Raw genomic sequence first — 18,644 nt, forward strand, 5'->3', positions numbered from 1 at the left:
TCTTCGTGGTTTCCCTATAGGCAGACAGTATGAAGATGGGCGATGTTACGCGGAAATTTCTAGAATTTAGGCAAAACGTGGCCAGGGAACGCAGCACCAAACTAGAATTTAACTAAATCCGGGAAATGACATACGATTACATCCGAACCGTTAAAGAGGTTTTTTTTTTTTTTCGGGAAAAGAACTATCTAAACAACAAGGACAGAGATAAGGAGACTACACTCTTTAAAAAACTCCAAGGACTCTTTAAAAGGAAGTCCCTTGGCTCTCTTTTGTCACGTATGACTTTCTCGCATATATAACCTTCTTTAAAGGTTAACTCTCTTTGGGAGAGTCGTCCATCCCACGAACTTTTAGCAGGAAGTTAAGGTCTCTCTTTAAAGACGTTTATATATGGGAGAGTTATACACGTGGCAATAAAGAGTCAAATGACTTTTATTTATTAGAGTATAGCCATCATATGGGCATGCTTACCGCCAATGATGGTCTTAAACTCAATGCCACAGCGTTGTGTATTTGGATACAAGAAGCATTTATATTACTTTACACCTTTTATAGGCGCTCGAGTGCTTACAGCTTTGCGAGGAATATAGCAAACGAATATTGGTATAAAGGGCGGCGTGAGAGCGACAGGCACTCCAGAATCGTGTATTTCAAACCGCTCAAGCTACATCCATATTTGAAATATACTGCAGAAGAACGTGTTGTTGGGCGAGTTGGTCCTTGCTAAGAGACATAATGCAGCGCTAAAACACAATCACTAAGAAGAGGAACACAAGACGACGGGACAGGCGCCTGTCCCGTCGTCTTATGTTTCTCTTCTTAGTGATTGTGTTTTAGCGCTGCATTATGTCTCTTACCATATTTGAAAGCGTGACAGATTATGTCCTGCGTGCCAATTTCGGGCCATCGAAGTGAAGCTTGATGACTACGTTCAGTACTGTTGCCGTTAGCAAGAGCTGATTATCGCCACAGCGAGTAATGAGACATCATTGTCGGAATTGAGAGAAGAGACTTCGCATATCTCGAACTGAAATGTGAGACAGTCTGATGTTTTCGGCGGGTACGTGTAAGGCCGCAACGAACCAGAGTTTAAGATATACCCATCGAGATGCGGTCGCCGTAGCCGTGAATCTCACCCGTGTCCTCGAGCTCAGCAGCGCACCACCTCTTAACCGCTTAGCTACCTCGGCAGGTTTTGGTAATTATGCATCTTGTATTCAACTGCGCAGCAAACTCCGATAGTTCACGTTAACAACAGACTTGTTATCACAAGAAATAATGTCGGAATACTGAGCTCATAACCTGAGAACTCGCTAAACTAAAGAAATATCGCTATTTGGCTAGCTAGCTCGTAAACACAGAGTATAAAAAGCAAAATAGCATAAATAAAAAGACAGTTTTAAAATTAACTACACCATAAATACACTTGGAGCACGACAGGCTACACTGTCATCGGAACTAAATTTCTAAAACGTCCCTACAGATTTCGCCTACCCGTTGGACCACGCTACAAGCACCATATTTCCACTGCATGATAAAATGCACCGGCTATCTTCATCATCCTCAATGCTCACGCTCCAATGACAAGTTCTCCTTCATAAAGAAAGCGGCAATGACTATACAGTGGCGACGTCCGTACGAGCCCCGAACAAACGGGTGGTTGTCTATTTTCCCTTTCTTAGTCGAACCACGTGTACGAAATAGCTTTTGCTACCTAGGTTTAGAGAGAAGCCATCTGAACAGTCCACTAGAGTATTCTTTAATGATTTATCTCGTCTTGCAAATGAATTCGCATCTATACATCAGTTCTAAGAAAGCGAATAAAAAAAAAATAGAACACTAAGGGAGAAGTGCTCAATGCAGTGACGTGCCTACATACGCACAGTCGGCGTTTGCACAGAAGCACTATTTTGTCACGTGCTCCCTACGAGCCCCGAACGAACGTCGATGCTGCCGTGTTAGAGGCGGCCTGTCCGACGTACTCCTCGGCGCGCTCGGCCACGTCCGCAGGCTCCAGGAAACCGCGTGTGCGCCCACCGATGATCTTCTCCAAAGAGCCGCCGTCGGCAGGAGCAGCAACGAGCAAAGAGGGCGTCTTCTGGGAGGCGTTTTTCCCGGCAAGCGCCGCAATGGCTTCTGCTTGCTGTCGCTGATTCATGGCGTCGAGTTCCGACGAGACGCGACGCACTTCGAACAGTGCCCCGGTAATGAAGAGGAAGCAGAACAGCGTCATGCCGATGGCACCACGACGAGTGAACGACGGCACGATGCCCTCGAGGTCTTCGGACACTAGGAATACCGTCCACTCGCCGAGCATGATTTCGTGTCTTGTTCGTGTTCTTGTGGGATCTCTCGAATTTCTCTAACAATAGAGAATGCACGTCATGATGACAATGATGATGACGATGATGATGTTCATTCACATATGGCTTCTACCCACACTGGGAGATTGGCCAAGAATTCTTTATATGTATATGGATAGAAGCAAAACTTTATTGAAAAATCCCGCGAAATCTGAGAAATATGAATTCTTCCTGTAGTTTTACCGAAGGGTGATAGTGATGCTGACGATGATGACGCCGTCTGCTTCTTTCGTCTTCTTCATCTATTGGGAATAGACACCACTTGGTGATTGTCTCTACCGGTGCATTTTATTAAAAAACATGCAATTTGAAGACCTCCCCTCAAGGCTTCTCAGCTGCCCTTAAAGGAGTCATGAAGCACACCTTGGGCTTGCTGAAAAAACACATCCTGTGGAAAGCTGACACGGCTATGAACTGCTCTGCCAAATATTACAGTCGTGCGCGCCGCGTAAAGGCTACAAGCGGAGCGCGAAGTTGCTGTTTCCCCAGGCACCCTCTTTTCAAACAGAGGCCGGTTCTCACTCTCGTCGTTGGGCGGGGGCGTCTGCACGTTGACGTCGCGGATCTGCCAGTTTACGTCGCAAGAGACATAGCATGCTTATTGGCCGATAGCCGACGTAAATCGTGAGCGGCGTTCGGATCAGATGCGCTTCTTGCCACGGGGTGCCGCCACTTGCCGGCGCCGCACTCCTCAGTACATGGTAGCCGCACTCGCGTACGCGAATTACAGCGGGAGAGCGATCGCGTTTCATGACGCGCGCTGACTGACGTAACTTCTTTCCCCCGTGCCATCCCTCCCTATGTAGCTTCCAGTGCGCTCGTCGGCACGAGAAAAGAGAGAAAGCACTGAGAACGTGCGCCAAACCCCCGTAAATCCGCTCATTCTTGACGGATTCGAGAAATTTTTGCGGCAATCGATTCGGGAGGCAGTAAACTCCGATACTGAGGTCATTAGATCATTACTTGGAAAAGTGGTTCATGACCCCTTTAAGCTTGGAAGAGCGACCGTAGCCTACGGTTGTAAACTTCCTGAACTCACTGGTGTGTCTCAACTTCTACCATCTCCGACTGCACTTTTCATCTCTGAATTAAGCAATTCATCACCGGTTGCTTAATCGCGTGACGTCTGAATGATCATTGGTTTGCAGCTGCTTGATTATCGTTACATTTGCGGAAAATTATAATCAGTTCACGTCGACTGATACAAACACTGTTGTGATTAGTGTTACGCTTGCATAAGATTTTCTTTATCTTTTGCACAAACATCAAACAGCGTTTGCACCACTTAACATCAAGTCCCGCATGCGAGTGGGATCTCTCGAATTTCTCTAACAATAGAGAATGCACGTCTTTTTCTCGCAGACATTTTGACCTTAGGCGAAGAAAAAGAATCACGCTCGAGGTGCTGTTGCTCACGTTCGGCGAGCTTGTTCCAGCAATATCGGTGCTCGTGCATCTCAGGCAGCGCGTTCGCATTCGATACACCGAGCCGTTGCTTGCATCGAGAAGTACAGGGTCCCGAGAATCGCGCAATGTCTTCGGCGCACATCAGCTCGACTCCTGTGAAGAAAGGCACCTGTTCCGCCGCGCCAAATGAGGTTCCCGCGACAGCTGACGCCTCCGCGATACCACCGGGCTCTCTCAAGATCATCTGTTTGCTTTTAGTCCTCACCGTAATGACTGTGGCGCTGTATGTGGTCACGATGCCATCTTCGCGTAGGCAGGTAAGCGCATCCGAACTGTCTGCTCGATAGTCTTAAAACACGTGTGTTGGAGTAAAATGCACATTAACCCGAAATGCAGTTTCTCAGACTTTTGGCTTCGATTCTTAAACACTAGATTGAAGGGGCCCTGCAGCACTTTTCCAAGTAACCATTGAATTACATGATATAAAGGAGTTTATTACCTCAGGAATCGACCAAAATTTTTTTTTAGAATTCAAGTACATGCGGAGTTAGAGATTGTCGCACGCGGTAATTGCTCTCTCTCTTGTCCCATCGTGATAAGCGCCTAGGAAGCTAAGCAGGGAGGGACGGCACGGGGGAAAGAAGTTACGTCAACGCGCGTCATCACCTTGAGCACTTTTCCTCTTTTTTTTTTTCTTAGAACGTGCGGCTTACTTTCAGTGTGATCGCGAGCGTGCGCACGGGCACGTGCGGCCTCCCTCGGCGGCCACGGTAACTGTTGAGCCCATGACGCTCGAATCAGCCAATGGCCGTGAATTTAGGCGTATGGCGCGGCCATTTTGGTATATGTCATTTGTAGAAAAGAGAGCGAACGATTTCTAGCTGACTTTGAGAATTCATTTTAAATTACAGGCCGCGTGCTGCACTAGAATGTTTGGCTCGCGTGTTCTCGGGAGCCTCGACTACCGATCGCCAGTGTTTTCTGACCGCTGAAAAGGTATTGCAGGGCCCCTATGAGCCGGTTCTCACTAATCAACGGGAGCATCGAAGCCGCACCTTGCCAGGAGTGGATATGGCAGGGATCATTTTCTGCGGTCGGTGCCAGCAATTTGCTCTGCACACAAATATTCCCATGTTCTTACGATACATTGGGCTTGTCTGTAATTAACAAAGCCTATTTAGCTGCGATACAATTAAATCAGAGCCTTGTGATGACGTGATGCCAAGCCATTACGAGTGCTCTATTGGCTCGTCGTTTCTCCTCCTAAAAAAAAAGAGGGCGTATATTTAGGGTGTCTTCTGTCCTCCAACAATAGCCACCCAGCTTGCTCCAGTTTCCTTTCCTGAAAACTCGGCGTTCGCAACTTTCCTATCAAGAATGCAATGTCACGCTGATAGCGCGTGCGCCGTTCCTGAGCGCGAAGTACCAAGCGTGGTGAGATAATGCAAGGAAAAGCGCACAGGATGGGTGGCATTTTCCGCTTATTTTTGTAGGACAGAAAGACTCCCTAAGTAAGCTCTCGCGTCTTTAAAAGCTCAGACTGGCCCACTCGGGCTGCCCTTTTCAGGGTTAGGTGGTAGCGTTGCTGCAATGTTCCAAACGCTGTTGTAATTCTACGACATCATAGTGGCACGCTCACTCGCATGCAGGATCGCCCGGTGGGCACCCTGATCGATGTGGTTGACGATGAAGTAAACCGGGACAGGGGCAGCGTGAAGTTGCAGCCGGCGGTGCGTAGTACCCCGCTGCCAGCCAGAAGCCGGCGTTCGGCATCGTCCAAGCGCATTTCCACCACCGAAGCCAAGGAAGCTGAATCGAGCAGTGACGGCAGCATGGCCGACAATGCAACGGAAATGATGGATGCACCCCAGATTGTCGTTCATAATGAGGTGAGCAGTTTTATTTCTTCTTTCTTTTTCTTTTTTTTCTGACGCCAGGACGCTAGCGGGAGTAGCACAGCTTGTTTTATTTTGTAATGTAATGCAATGTATTGCACAGCAACAACCGCGATTCTCGCCATTAGAAAAAGAAATTATAGCTGAATGGTTGCTTCCCGGAATGCATTTGTCTTTTTTGTCGCCTAAAACTAGTATCGGGGGGGAACAAAAATGTCTTGTCAGCTAGTATATATCACCCCAGGACAACCTTGTTTAATCGCAGCAGGACATAAATGTCCCAAAAAGAGCAGGCGATGTAACCGACAGTTGTGTGAATTAAGAAAAAAATTCATCTTTAGGCTTGCGTATTTGGCTCTTAATTGAATTTGACTCGTAAAGGAAGAACCTCGTGCCTTAATTAAAATGAGATACTGAGGTCGTGAGAATAAAGTACGACACGTTCTATGAAATGACTGGCTGCCTAATGTATCTATCATTGTTTACGTTAACATTTCAAAGGTGAAAGCCTTATATTTCTCATCAGAAAAAAATCGGGTATCTAGCGTCGACGACAGGGGGTGGTGTGAACATAAATGTTACCATCAAGTGATGCTCAGAGCGAAATGTCATCAATGACCTCATTAACGGCGGCATGTTCATCAGATGACGTCATTGTGACGTCATCTGATGCCATCGCATGAAACCGTCGCTTGGTGCAAGGTAGGCCGATCCTATGGTAGTGCAGCACCGCTAGAGGCGCAGAAAGTTTTAGGCGTTGGTGGTGGGGGGCGTTATCTAAAAAACCATCACTTTTTCTTCTGCAGTCACGTGGCCCCTGCACGGAGCAGGCCCGGTTCGGCGCCTGCACATACGAGAACCGCCACGAATTCTTCTTCGACATCGAGAAGCAAAAGTGCCGTTCCAAAGCCCGGCAACTGCCTCCCTCCTGCCTGGCTGGTCAGAACCGGTTCAAGTCTTTTCGAGACTGCAGGCTCGCTTGCATGGACCAGGTAGGGACATAGCCACGGTTGCTTTCTTTCTTACAAGGCTGACGCATAGCTTTTATAAATAAGCTGCTGCACTGAAAGAACAATGCTCCGCGTTCGACTCCTGGTTCTTCTTCGCTGCATCAAGCATTCAGAAGCAGCTTACTGCTCTCCCATAGTAGAGTGCATACATAGGTATGCACTCTACTGAATCGTGCCGGAAACGCGGGAACTTTCTCTACGCACGTTTTGGTTCGCTTACGAGTGCGCCACGTTACCTTCCAGTAATTTTCGTAGTAAGTTGCTGTAGCGATCTGCGAAATCGGAAATGCCTGCCGGATTTTAAAAATATTCCTTATTAATGAATGAAGACAATTGATAAGCCACTATCACTGATGAACAATGTTATATGCACTACGGAGTACGCCGACACCGGAAGTGGTTATATGCACCACTAAGGGCAAAGTTACACAAGTATCCACTCGGCCAGTGTCAGTGGTCGGGCCGAAGTCATTGGGGGTCCAGTAACCCAGGCCATGCCGCATCGCGGTTCCCACTCTTGTGCCAGCATCCCTACTGCAAGGGCCAGAGAACTTTCGTGTTTCGCCGCCATTGGCAGCACCTTCGTCGCGCCGTGCAGCAACTTCCCGCGTTTCCTGCACGACGTCGTAGGCACAGCATTGCTCTTCTTTCAGTGCAGCCGTTTATTTATAAAAGCTATGCGTCATCCTCATGAGAATTAAGAAACCGTTTATTCCTTCCTCTTTGTCGAATTAGCTTTTCAGTGGGAGTGCGCGAATTTCGAAATTTCGAATACGAATCGCATATGTTCTTATTTGAAGCGTATTCGATTCGAAAAACGCGCATTCGGATTTTCCCGAATATTAGACCACGGGCGAATATGCGGTTAAATAGGGGAATATGCGGGCGAATTCGAATATTCGAACAAGTGACGACTTGACTATGCTGCGCATTCTTATTTCGTAAAACATTGCTAATACGTCCACATTACGTTACGTTGTACTTCGCGGTTACTGCTCACTACCGTTCAGGGCATATTTATACTGCGTTCCCTGCAAGTGGCTAAGTTTTATTTTAATCACTGAGAAGTTGCATGACGCAAGCATGACCTTCGTGCTCCTTTTCAGCCTCTCCGGCGCCCCCAGGCGACAGGGGCCTTTTTTTTCTCGCCAAGCTTATTCCGCAGGTCTCTTACGCAGCATATGTTGTAATTTCGCGTTCTATCAGCAGATACAATAAAATAACTGTTAAAGATGTTACCAAGCAATGTGTAGAGTTTTGGAAAAAGAAATGTATACTAAAAACTGCATTACGTTACTTTCACTTTGTACCATACCCTACACATTTCTGCTCTATTTTAGTACGAACTTATCTTGTTTTACAGCACAGCTAGTACAGGCTGTGTTTCGCTGTCGTGCTTAACGCCACATATCTAACGCTTCCGCTACGTAAATATAATGTTCATGACACGCTGGCGTTATTTTTGTTGATCGGTGCTCAGTCATCAATTAGAGAAACAGTCCTTACAGAACTCCTAATTTCTCAACTTTTTAAAAACATTGATTTTTTTGCGTTTATCGCTGCTTATTCCAGCTAACTGGCTATTTAATTATGGCAGAACAAGGTTTTCTGCGAGCTGAAATTTTATTATGCCTGAAATAAATAACAAAATACGGCAAACAAAGCTAACTTTTTCTACCGCGTTTTTCAAAATTTGAGAAACACTGGTATTATAGGCGTTATAGATACGCTACATCGACTGAACTGGTTTCGATTTACTTCAAATCCCTATTATTTGATGTATCCGTTGTTTTTCGCTCTTTCTATACCGGCACGAGGGCACTGTGAACTTGCGTTTATTAAGCCATGTCGGTGTACAAGTACCCCCTTATAAACGTATTATCTTAAGTGATGCTTCCGGTTATTTTTCTTTATGGCATGAAGTATCATACGGTTATTGAACCATGGAACTTCCTATACTAAATGTCTAAACGGCCCGTTCCCCGAATATATTAATGGGACAACAAAGCCTTGAACCTGAAACAATATCGCAGAAAGTTATAGGGTGTATTTCTCATTCAGGTAGCAGAACAAAGGTGCCTGGCCGAACCGCAGTACCGGAGCTGCGCACCAGAGGATATCGCGCGGCGGTGGTGGTACCTGAAGCGCGGAAAATGTCACTTGTGGAAGTTCCCAAATTCCAACTGTGTCTCGCCCAGGTATGAGGAAACCTCGCGTGCTATGTGGCGTATTGACATAAAGACTGGCACACTTAAACAACAGAACGCGGTTTTCTCTGGCGCAGTCGCTTATTTTCAACGCGTTAACGATTCATAGAGATCGGCTAAGCTATGCCGCAGGATTACTATGTATTAACTGTCACTTAGGTCCATAGGTCGGCAAACTCACTCATGAGTCGACTCACTCAGACTCACTCAGACTCATATCGAGACGTGAGTCTGAGTCTGAGTGAGTCCGGGTGAGGAAAATTTTGGTGAGTCTGAGTCCGAGTGAGCCCTAAGGGCAAAATATATTGCATGAGTGAGTCTGAGTGAGCTCCACAATTTTTGCCGACCTATGGTACTATCTACTCAATTTTAGCATTACTATCAGCCCTATGTCAGCTGACGTGTATACTCCCGCATACTTCTACGCGCTACCGTTCATACGTCAGCTCAATATTTATTGATCAGAGGCGTGATTTGAGGAGGGAGAGGGGAGGAGGTGCCTTGACCTCCCCTCGCAAACTTTTTCACGGGAAGTTACTGATAAAACTATCTCATGTGAGTCATGACTTCCAATAAAAAGGTCCTTACTGAACTGCAAACTCAGATAACTCGTATCTGAAGGTACGAGATCAAAAGGTGCTAAGTAGCGCACCGATTATGCGAGATATTGGCGTTAAAGAGCATTGACATTACGGTAGAAAAAGAATAATTTAATGCTAACGGACTCACGAGTCGACTCACTCAGACTCACTCAGACTCAGATCGAGCCGTGAGTCTGAGTCTGAGTGAGTTCGAGTCAATAAAATATTGGTGAGTCTGAGTCCGAGTGAGTCCGGTTGAGAAAAATTATAGTGAGTCTGAGTCCGAGTGAGTCCGGATGAGGAAAAGTTTGGTGAGTCTGAGTCCGAGTGAGCCCTAAGGGCAAAATATATTGCATGAGTGAGTCTGAGTGAGCTCCACAATTTTTGCCGACCTATGCTTAGGTCAGAGTTATACATTAAATACGCATCGAGTTTTTATTCTAGCGTTCTAGTGCGTGCATAAATTACGTCAAAGAAAATAATTATCGTCACATAAATCTTAATGCCGATAGCGCCGGCTAAAAAAAAAAGGGGGACAACAGATTAATAATGTGCAGTAAAGGTTACGTTTCCGTTCATCAGTAGTAAATACTAAAATAAAAAGCATACATCTCCGGATTGGGGTTTTAGCCATATTTTCGACGTACTGTTATTACATTGTGAACTTTGCTTAGAAAGAAGTGTTTTAGTAATCTACTATGCCAACATCAGCTAGATGATCGCTGATTAGACCCTTACCCTCTATATTGGTGGTTTGTAGCTAGAAAGTAAGCTAACAAGTGCTAACGGAAATTCAGTTTTCGCGCTCCGATTAACTCTGCATTTCCCTCTTCGTGTATCATTTCTTTTTAACGCACGGGGTATAGAGCAGCGCTTTAGTCTGAGAAGGTATTCAAATTGAGATCATCACAATCAGAAGAGACCTTCAAACACTGAGGCGACACAGACTCTGCGATCACGGCTTGTGCGCTAGATCATTAGTTTATACTTTGAGCGGATTTTAGCAAAAAAAGCTAACAAATTTTAAAACCAGAATCTTAATGTTAATTCGCAAGGAGGTTCGTAGCGCATGAATTGTTCGCATATATGCCATCCAATCGTTGTGCTGGCAAATGAGTGCTATTGCTCTACCACCTTATGACCATCTTTTCTTCGTGTACAGATTGGCACTGTTCGAGCGCGAAGAAGACTGCCACAACCTGTGCGTGGCGGGCAAGCCCGTTGCTCGACATCCGTCCTGTAGCGAGACCCCCGTGCAACACGTGTGCACGGCGCTCCATATGGTATACCCGGTGCTGGCCCGGCCACACAAGAAAAGGTATGGACATTGGCTCCCGCAAAGGGGCTGAGTAAGGCGGAGGAGCGAACTTTAAGGCGCCTGCAGACAGGTACTCTACTCTGTCCTGCAATTATGCAACATTTCGATCCGCACACAGATGGGCGGGCCCACACTGTGGGGAGATGTGTCATATCTTCCATTTGGTATGGGCATGTACAAAAAAAATCCCCACCTGCCCCCTTCTTCTACCTCTTCACGAGAGGCATGGGAGACTGCACTCCTCAACTGCTCCTCGCTGGAGTCTCAACGGACTCTGATGAGAGGGGCGCGAGACGGGACCTCGTCATGCGGTGTCCCGGACTAGGGACACCGTTTATGTAGTTGGGTCATGCTTTGGCCCCCAGCTTCTTTTTTTTTTACAATAAATGCTTTCACCTCTCTCTCTTCGCGATATTTTTCATTACATAGGCTGACTTGCGTAAAGCTGCACCTTGTGTAACGCCTTGCGTCACCGTGTGAGAATAGTGTTTTTCAGTTCGTTCATTTCTGGCAAGGAAGAAACTACGAACATGCAGATTTGGATAAATTGAACTAGATTGAGTAGCTTTAGTTCACCTCGATGAGCAGTACTTTCCAACAAATTGCCAGTGATGAAGACATTCCAATATCTAACTGATGTTCAACGGGAACCGTTCCGCCATGTTATAATAACAGTATTTTTTAACAGATATACTTTTGTAGCAGCTTGTGCATCAACGAGGACTGTTGTCTTGCCGACACAGTCCGTTTCTCCTGAAAAAGTGAGTTCTTACACAGTCCATTGATGGCAACGCGTCTTTTCAAGATGCCTCGTTTTTGTCGTCCATTGATGGCAACGCATCTTTTCAAGATGCCTCGTTTTTGTCGTGTATTCGCGACAGGCGAGCCACTTCGCCAATTCTGTGTCGTTGTCATTCACCGGTGCGCCTGATTACCTTCTACTGTAGTCAAGAGTTAGACGAAAGTTCGTCTGGTCAGGTAACATGATGAGGATGAAGATGCGGTCACTGACCAAGTCAAGGTGAAAACGCAGAGACGTTTCGGGACTTGTACGTGTTCCGTGATCACAGTCAAGGATGCGTGTGATCAAGGAACCCGTACGGGTCCCGAAACGTCTCTGTGTTTTCACCCTGACTAGGTCAGTGACCGCATCTTCACCTCGTTACCTGCTACTCTCGTATAATGTAATAGAACAATTTATACAACATGATCTTCGGTATCGAGCATCGAGAATTTGAGAGGAGCTATGAAAGACATGTGCACACAACATACCATTTACATTATAACGCTTGTAATGCTATCATTCCTTACTACAGACTCACCTGCGTCCAGACAGACCACTCGGAACCGAAGTGCCTGACGGGATCTAATCGGTTCCACACCGAAGAGGCCTGTCGGGAAGCATGTCTGCAGGCTTAGCACTCCTGCTACATCCGACTCCATCGATGAACTTTTTACACGTTAAAGCATTAAGCATGATAAACGAACTCTGACTGCGGATCGTGCCGTCGTTTGTATTGAAATTTTCTCTGTTGTCACACGGCATAATATTGTGCATAGCGTACGTCGAATATATATATGAAGCCTTGAATATAGACAGAACAGTGTATGTTAGATATGCGTTACACTATAGAAAGTGCGCTATTTAGCCACTTTTTTTAGGATGCAGAAATAATCGGCGGAAAACGAGGGGCCATTGAAAAATCGAAGCAGGTACATCAAGATGCAGGGTGTGTTGGCTCGACCTCTGTTCTGCCAATAAAACTAAAATCTCTTGAATTTCGCTTTAGGCGCTTTTATCAAATCGTCAGGTTGTTGTCTTGCAAGTTACACATTTTTGTCGAAAGCATGCGTATACGTGATACGTCAGACTGCAGCGGGAACGCAGATGATAGGTGACGAACGCGTAGAGAGCATGCTCTGACGACCCTACGACACGTCAACCTCCTCGGTCACGTCACACTAAATGATAGGTAATGAAGAGTAACGCATATTCGAACTTCGGGCTAGGCGCTTGTCGAATCTACATGGAAGACTAAGTAGCTTAGATGCGCCCATCATACACAGAACCGTTACCTCAGGTCATTTCCTTTGTTGGCATGCATGTGCACCGTCCCCGGTTTCATAAGTGCACCATATATCTGCTCTTTAGTTTGTTGGTATTACGAATAGCAACTACTTTATAATCGTTTTACGCATCTTCCAGATTTCAACGATACTGCTGCTCACTCGCGTATCTTTTAAGGTTATCATGCATTTCAATGTACACCTTAACGTTTGCTTACCATTTACCTTGCATGGCTTCTTATTGCGGCTGACACCATCCTCATTAGATATAAGCTACTACACTCTTAATCAGGTCCTAGTTAAATGCTGGCTATATCCAGGAAACGAGACAAAAAATGTCCGGTTTCGTGGCTATATCCAGCTCTTTAAGCGGGACCTGATTAAAAGTGTAACGAGGGGACGACCTCTTGTCCCAAAGGAATGCTAACGATAGGCATCTAGCTTACAAGACAGCGTCAAATACGAGCGCTTGTGTGAAAGGCTCGACTTGGTATACAGGCGTTTGCGTGCGGACAAAAATAAACGACGCAGGTTGTGAAAAAATTTAGCTTTATTTGCTCTTCGTGACACTATTTGTAACAGTGAAGTCTCGCAGATGACAACGTGCTCATCGTCCTCGCAAGTACAAAATATATAAAGCTACTCTTCCACTCGGCTCGCTAAAACGCTCTACGGAGAAAACTCAACATGGCGACGTCACAAATGCACGACTTTGTTTCACGCACACACATACACACGCACACTGTAGCGGCGCATCCTTTAAGTACTCCACCCTTTACTCGGGGATGAGAATTAAATATCGCGTTGCCCGTTGACTTGCTTCGTGGTGCGCGCGGTGGAAGCCATTATTTCTTTTTTTTTTATCGTCTTGCTTCGCAACATGGCACGTATAAGTAAGTACTCGTACATTCGTTCTTCAAAATGTGTGACCGGTATAAAAAAGCCTTTGGTGGTGAACACTATAGACAAAGCGGAAAAGCATGATTCTGGTGACGACAAAAAAATAAAATATATAGGTGCGAGAAGGTAAATGCGCGTTTGACTTAATGTTGTGTTTGTGACTCGTATTGTCATTGTCGCGTTCGTTTGAACAAAAAGGCGCGAGTAAAAGAAAAATAGAAATCGAAAAAAAAATGATGAGTGATGTTTACTAGCAGGACGCCACGAGGGAGTAGGGCACCGAGTTGCTGTTTTCTGTAAGAAAAAAGTGTCAATGTCAATACCGTGTTAATGTAATTTGACAAAAGTTGTACATTTCGCCATTCGTAGCGCTTGTTACAATGCTTAGTTGTGCTTCCGTAGACACGGAATGCAGATGCAAATGGCGTGCCATTTGCAGAGTGAGCCTCTTTACCTTGTATGAAAGCTAACTGACATAGAAATAGGCAGTTATACACTCTAAGAAAAAAAAAGGCACGTCTACTCTCTCAGGGAGTCTATATACTCTCTTCTAAGAGTCGTGTGGCCCACAAGAGAGTTAACGTACCTCTTTAAAGAGAGTCATGTACGTTGCAAGTCAGGACTACCCGAAAGGAGTCACACATACTCTTTTTTTCTTAGTGTGTAACACAGGTCGCTGCTATTGAGCTTGCACGAGCAGCTTAGTATTGTTACTGCCTTCATAACATCTATGGTTTTTAGTAAGCCCTATGTGTGGAGTGCTGAAATGCTTTTTATCGCTCTGTATCGCAACAAATACGGTAATTACGCTTTATAAGAATGTATGATACTTTACTACATTCGCAAATCTTCATTTACACATGAGAAATAACCAAGACACGCGTGATGTGACATCGAATTAGGATCATAAGATAAACTTTTTTTAGACTCGAAAAACTACGACGAACGATGAAGGACGAGCTAAAAGAAAGCATCATGCACCATAGACTACATGAGGCATATGATATGTGCAGCAATACTTGTTACATTCGGTTGAGTGCACTTACCTTGCTCATAATAGTCGTAGACCTTAACTGTGGCGGGCTTCGCGTCTTCAATGGCGAACTCGCGGTGAAGGCGAACGTCGAAACATTTGTTTTCTGACGTTATCTGAAACAAAACAAGTGCCACCTCTCAGAAAAGATTCATTTGCAGGTAAGGGCTCGATTTTTGAAGTACATCCATTCGTGACTGAAGGCGGTGAAAGCTACATTACGGATAGTCCTGATGTGCAGTAATCCTTCTTGTGTAGCCAATAGTATATGAGAAAACTGGGACCTATATTCACAAACAGATCTTGCGCTAGAATCGATCGCAAGATAAATGTTTTGATAGTGGGGATATTGGAGATATTCTTAGCGAAGACAGCTGGTGAACGGTAAACGGCATTCACAAACTGGAACCTTTGTGAGTTCGGCACCAGAAAGCTATCGACATCGAAATATCTCCCATTGTGAATTTGTATACCATCGCTATGACTGGCTTCGTTATAAATGGTGCAAACATAGACATAAACATTGTTCTCGTGCCAAGAAGACCTATTCCGACCTTCTTTTTTTTTTTTAATTGTGTGCAACAGATTCGTTGCCTTTTAGTTTCACACGACCTTACAATTTGTTTGTTCCTTTTCTTTCTTGTCGTTGAGCGCAGTAGTGAATAGGGCCCAAGTTTACGAAAACAACACTTACGCTATAATTGTGCGCAATATTGAATTTCGACTAACTCTAACGTTTGGCGTATCATTATCGAAGGCAGCCATCAAATGGCGGACATCACTTACGAAGGAAGAATTTTGTGAAATCGGCCCCAAATGTTCGCGATATTCTTACATTACTGAAGGAGTTAATCTAAAATGAACTCCTGCACTGTACACTCGCTGTGCAAATGCTTTATTGAAGTACGCACTCTTACTTAAAAGCCGGTGGCCTTACCTCCTCAAAGTAGAAGTTGACTTGGTTCTTCTCAACTTCGTGCCTCTTCAGCTTGACGTCTTTCTCACGGTATAGCTGCAGAGAAAACAGTACCACATAAACTCATGTCATAGCTCAGTAAGAATAGTACTGTTTCTTAAAGAGTGGTGATATATACGCTAACCCCACCCCTTCCCGACTCTTCTACCAGTGCGTTTCATGCGTTTGCCACGTCTATTACTGTCAGTATTTTCCAGGCAAACGCTGCTGAACATTGGTGAACGTATAAAGGTATAACTGCAAGCACGGTCCAGCTCATGGATTCGCTAAGCTCACGTGCAGGTGAATATTCAAAGTACATTAGAAAAGTGCAAGTACGTACGCTGAAGATGTGGTCCTCGTCAGGGATGTAGCCGGACACAAGCTTGAGCTCCAGCACTGCCATGTTAGAGGGCTGCTCGCCGTCGTACCTGGCGAAATTATAAAAATAGGTCCATCAAGTAAATGTGGCAAGCTTCTAAACTCTTCCGTTTCACTGAGCGCAAAAAAGAAAATAATTCAGAAAACGAGAATTCGAAATATGCAACGTGAACAAATTCACGCCCATTATTTAGCTGAAACGTTCATGTAAGCGTAGGAAATATGCATACCTGATGCAAATATTGAGCTTGTGGTCGTTGCAGTCAGTTGCTTCTTGGGACGGAGTGGCCGTGAGTTCAAAGCCTTCGCTCTTGGGTGCCGTGTGAACGTTGTACTTCAATGTGGTCTGGAATTAGGACAAGTAAAAAAAAAGTGTGTTATACAACGGTAAGCTAATCCAGCCTTTAAATTGGGTAAAAAAAAAACAGTTTCAGCCGTCAGGCGAAGCATTGACAGCGATAGCAAAGCGTATAGCGTCGCGCTTGAATTCCTGGGGCCATGTCCTAATTACACGAAGGGGCGAAGTGTTGGTACGACGCAATTAGCCATGTAACTGCTTCTGGGAACAATGAGCAGCGTTCTGGTAGCTACCAGGCATCTCACACCACTGGCGTGATGAGATGTGCTGCAAGTGACATTGCAGGTCTAGCATTTCGGTGGTGCACGCGGGTGAATGGCAAACAACCCGTTTAATGGCATTTCGGTGGCACACGGGAACGGTAGATGAACGGGAAACAACCGGAGTGAGCGCCCAGTGCAATGTTAGGTAATGTTAGCTTCACGTTTACTACTCAAACAAATGCATGTACACTGAAGCTCAGCGAGAGCGATGGAATGCTTGGCGTGCATTCGTATACGAAAGTCATACCAGCTACGGAAGTCCGAACACGGCATTTTCGCCGCCATCGAGGCGATTGAGCGTATAGTTTAGACGGTCTAACGACTTCGCTTGATGGTTTTTGCGTCCAAACGCGCTTTCTGCCACGTAAAACACATTTTCTCTGCGCGCGTCAGCCGTGCATGCTTCCAGCATCCGTACAAATTTTGTCGCAATAAAATGGCGTAGCTTGATTAAGCTCGGTATAATCTAGAACTGCAATAACACTCCAGTTTGAGTCTCAGTGGCGATACAACTGCTGCTACACTGCCTGATTCGAACCCGGCCGTGGCCGCCGCATTTCGATAGAGAGGAAATGCTAAAGGGCCGTGTACTGTGCGACCTCAGTGAAAATTACTGAACCTTACGTTGTTGGAATTACCTGAAGCCCTACACTATGGCACGCCTCATAATTATATAATGGTTTTGGCACGTGAAATCGAACTAATTATCACTGCTATACTGTCATCACAAGTTCTGTTAGTTTTTCGCTACGCTAATACGGTTTAGGCGAAACGTGTTTCTGATTATGAAGCATCAGTCAGCGGATTTGCATGCTGAACGTCAGTGACAGTTAACATTTATCTACAAACCCTACCAGGCCCATAGCCGGGGAGGGGGGAGGGGCTAGGGGCCCAGGCCCCCCGCCCTCCCCCCGAAATTTTGGTGAAGTAGGTGTTTTTACCAAAAATAAATTATGAAAATAGGTGTTTTTTTTAAATAGTCAAGGTTTTCAGCAAGTGCCCCCCCCCCCCCCGAAAAAAATTGCTGGCTACGGGCCTGGACCCTACACATATGTTTGGATGAGATCACAGGTACCAGTAGTGAGGCGATAATGTTTTGACACCAACGCGGCGGGATTAAAGAATAAACGCGTAAATCTGACAAACAGGATTTATATTGTAACTTTAAAATATACAAGAACACTCTTACAATAAACTCTTGTCAAAACAGTTATTACTTTCTCCGCATACATTGCGTGCCTTTACCAAGTCAAGCTTTATTGATAGACTTATTTTTGCATGCTAGAGAACCTCGCAGAACGTATAATAGCCATGATTGCGCTCAACCATTCTCTCAAATAATATAAAGAAATCTGTCTACAAACAAGCCACATTGTTGTGATTTGAGAACGTACTTTAATGTGCCTTAGAAACGGCTACGTAACACTAAAAAGGGGGTAATCCGACTCACCGACACCAAAGCGCATCCGGGACCTGATGCTTCTGAGGTTAGCTTGTTGGGCAGATTCACGACCTTCTTCTCTTGTACGACCAGCTTAGTGTCTTCCTTCAGGTTGTAAGACTCGCTAACCTCGTTGCCGTCGACTTTAACTGTGATGTCCACGGGATCCTTGCTGACAAAAGTGGCGAATGCAGAGAGAGCCTGAAGGCCGAGCACTGTGTCCTGAAATGTTCAATAAGTTTCCATGCTGCAGCATTTTGCTCGAATTCACACGCTGCGCATATATAAAGCGGGCAACGAGCACGCGGTATCACGTGTAGTTAACTGCGAACGTAACAAATTTATCGCATGAAGTCAAGGGTTGGACGCAATCCCATCTGGTCGGAGAATAACATCACGAAGAAAAACACAACGCCGGCCACAGTAAAAAAAAAATAAGAACAAGAAAACCTGGAGGACGCT

The 18,644-nt window shown here is 45.4% G+C and overlaps 2 protein-coding genes across 2 annotated transcripts in view; one reads left to right on the forward strand and one right to left on the reverse strand.

Moving 5' to 3' along the window:
- The first annotated feature begins 5,389 nt into the window (after positions 1-5,389).
- Positions 5,390-12,278, forward strand: LOC119385127 (uncharacterized). Its single transcript, XM_037652659.2, has 5 exons — positions 5,390-5,662; positions 6,475-6,660; positions 8,740-8,876; positions 10,629-10,784; positions 12,101-12,278. Exons 1-5 carry the CDS (start codon positions 5,417-5,419, stop codon positions 12,201-12,203), a joined length of 828 nt encoding a protein of 275 aa, XP_037508587.1. The 5' UTR covers positions 5,390-5,416; the 3' UTR covers positions 12,204-12,278.
- Positions 12,279-13,383: 1,105 nt separating this feature from the next.
- Positions 13,384-18,644, reverse strand: part of LOC119387461 (alpha-1-inhibitor 3-like) — a 47,869-nt gene continuing 42,608 nt past the window's right edge. Inside the window, 6 exon segments of the mRNA XM_049413517.1 lie at positions 13,384-14,045; positions 14,798-14,900; positions 15,722-15,796; positions 16,083-16,170; positions 16,351-16,466; positions 18,192-18,404. Coding sequence (XP_049269474.1) covers positions 14,002-14,045; positions 14,798-14,900; positions 15,722-15,796; positions 16,083-16,170; positions 16,351-16,466; positions 18,192-18,404 — 639 coding nt within the window. The 3' untranslated portion in view covers positions 13,384-14,001.

This window comes from Rhipicephalus sanguineus, chromosome 3 (genome assembly GCF_013339695.2).
Source record: "Rhipicephalus sanguineus isolate Rsan-2018 chromosome 3, BIME_Rsan_1.4, whole genome shotgun sequence".
NCBI lineage: Eukaryota > Metazoa > Arthropoda > Arachnida > Ixodida > Ixodidae > Rhipicephalus > Rhipicephalus sanguineus.

Excerpts from the sequence above, each read along its gene's own strand:
- LOC119385127 (XM_037652659.2), top strand. The coding sequence starts at position 5,417 with ATGCAGGATCGCCCGGTGGGCACCCTGATCGATGTGGTTGACGATGAA. Across the intron at positions 8,877-10,628 it reads TCCAACTGTGTCTCGCCCAG|ATTGGCACTGTTCGAGCGCG; the intron begins GTATGAGGAAAC and ends CTTCGTGTACAG. Across the intron at positions 10,785-12,100 it reads GCCCGGCCACACAAGAAAAG|ACTCACCTGCGTCCAGACAG; the intron begins GTATGGACATTG and ends TCCTTACTACAG.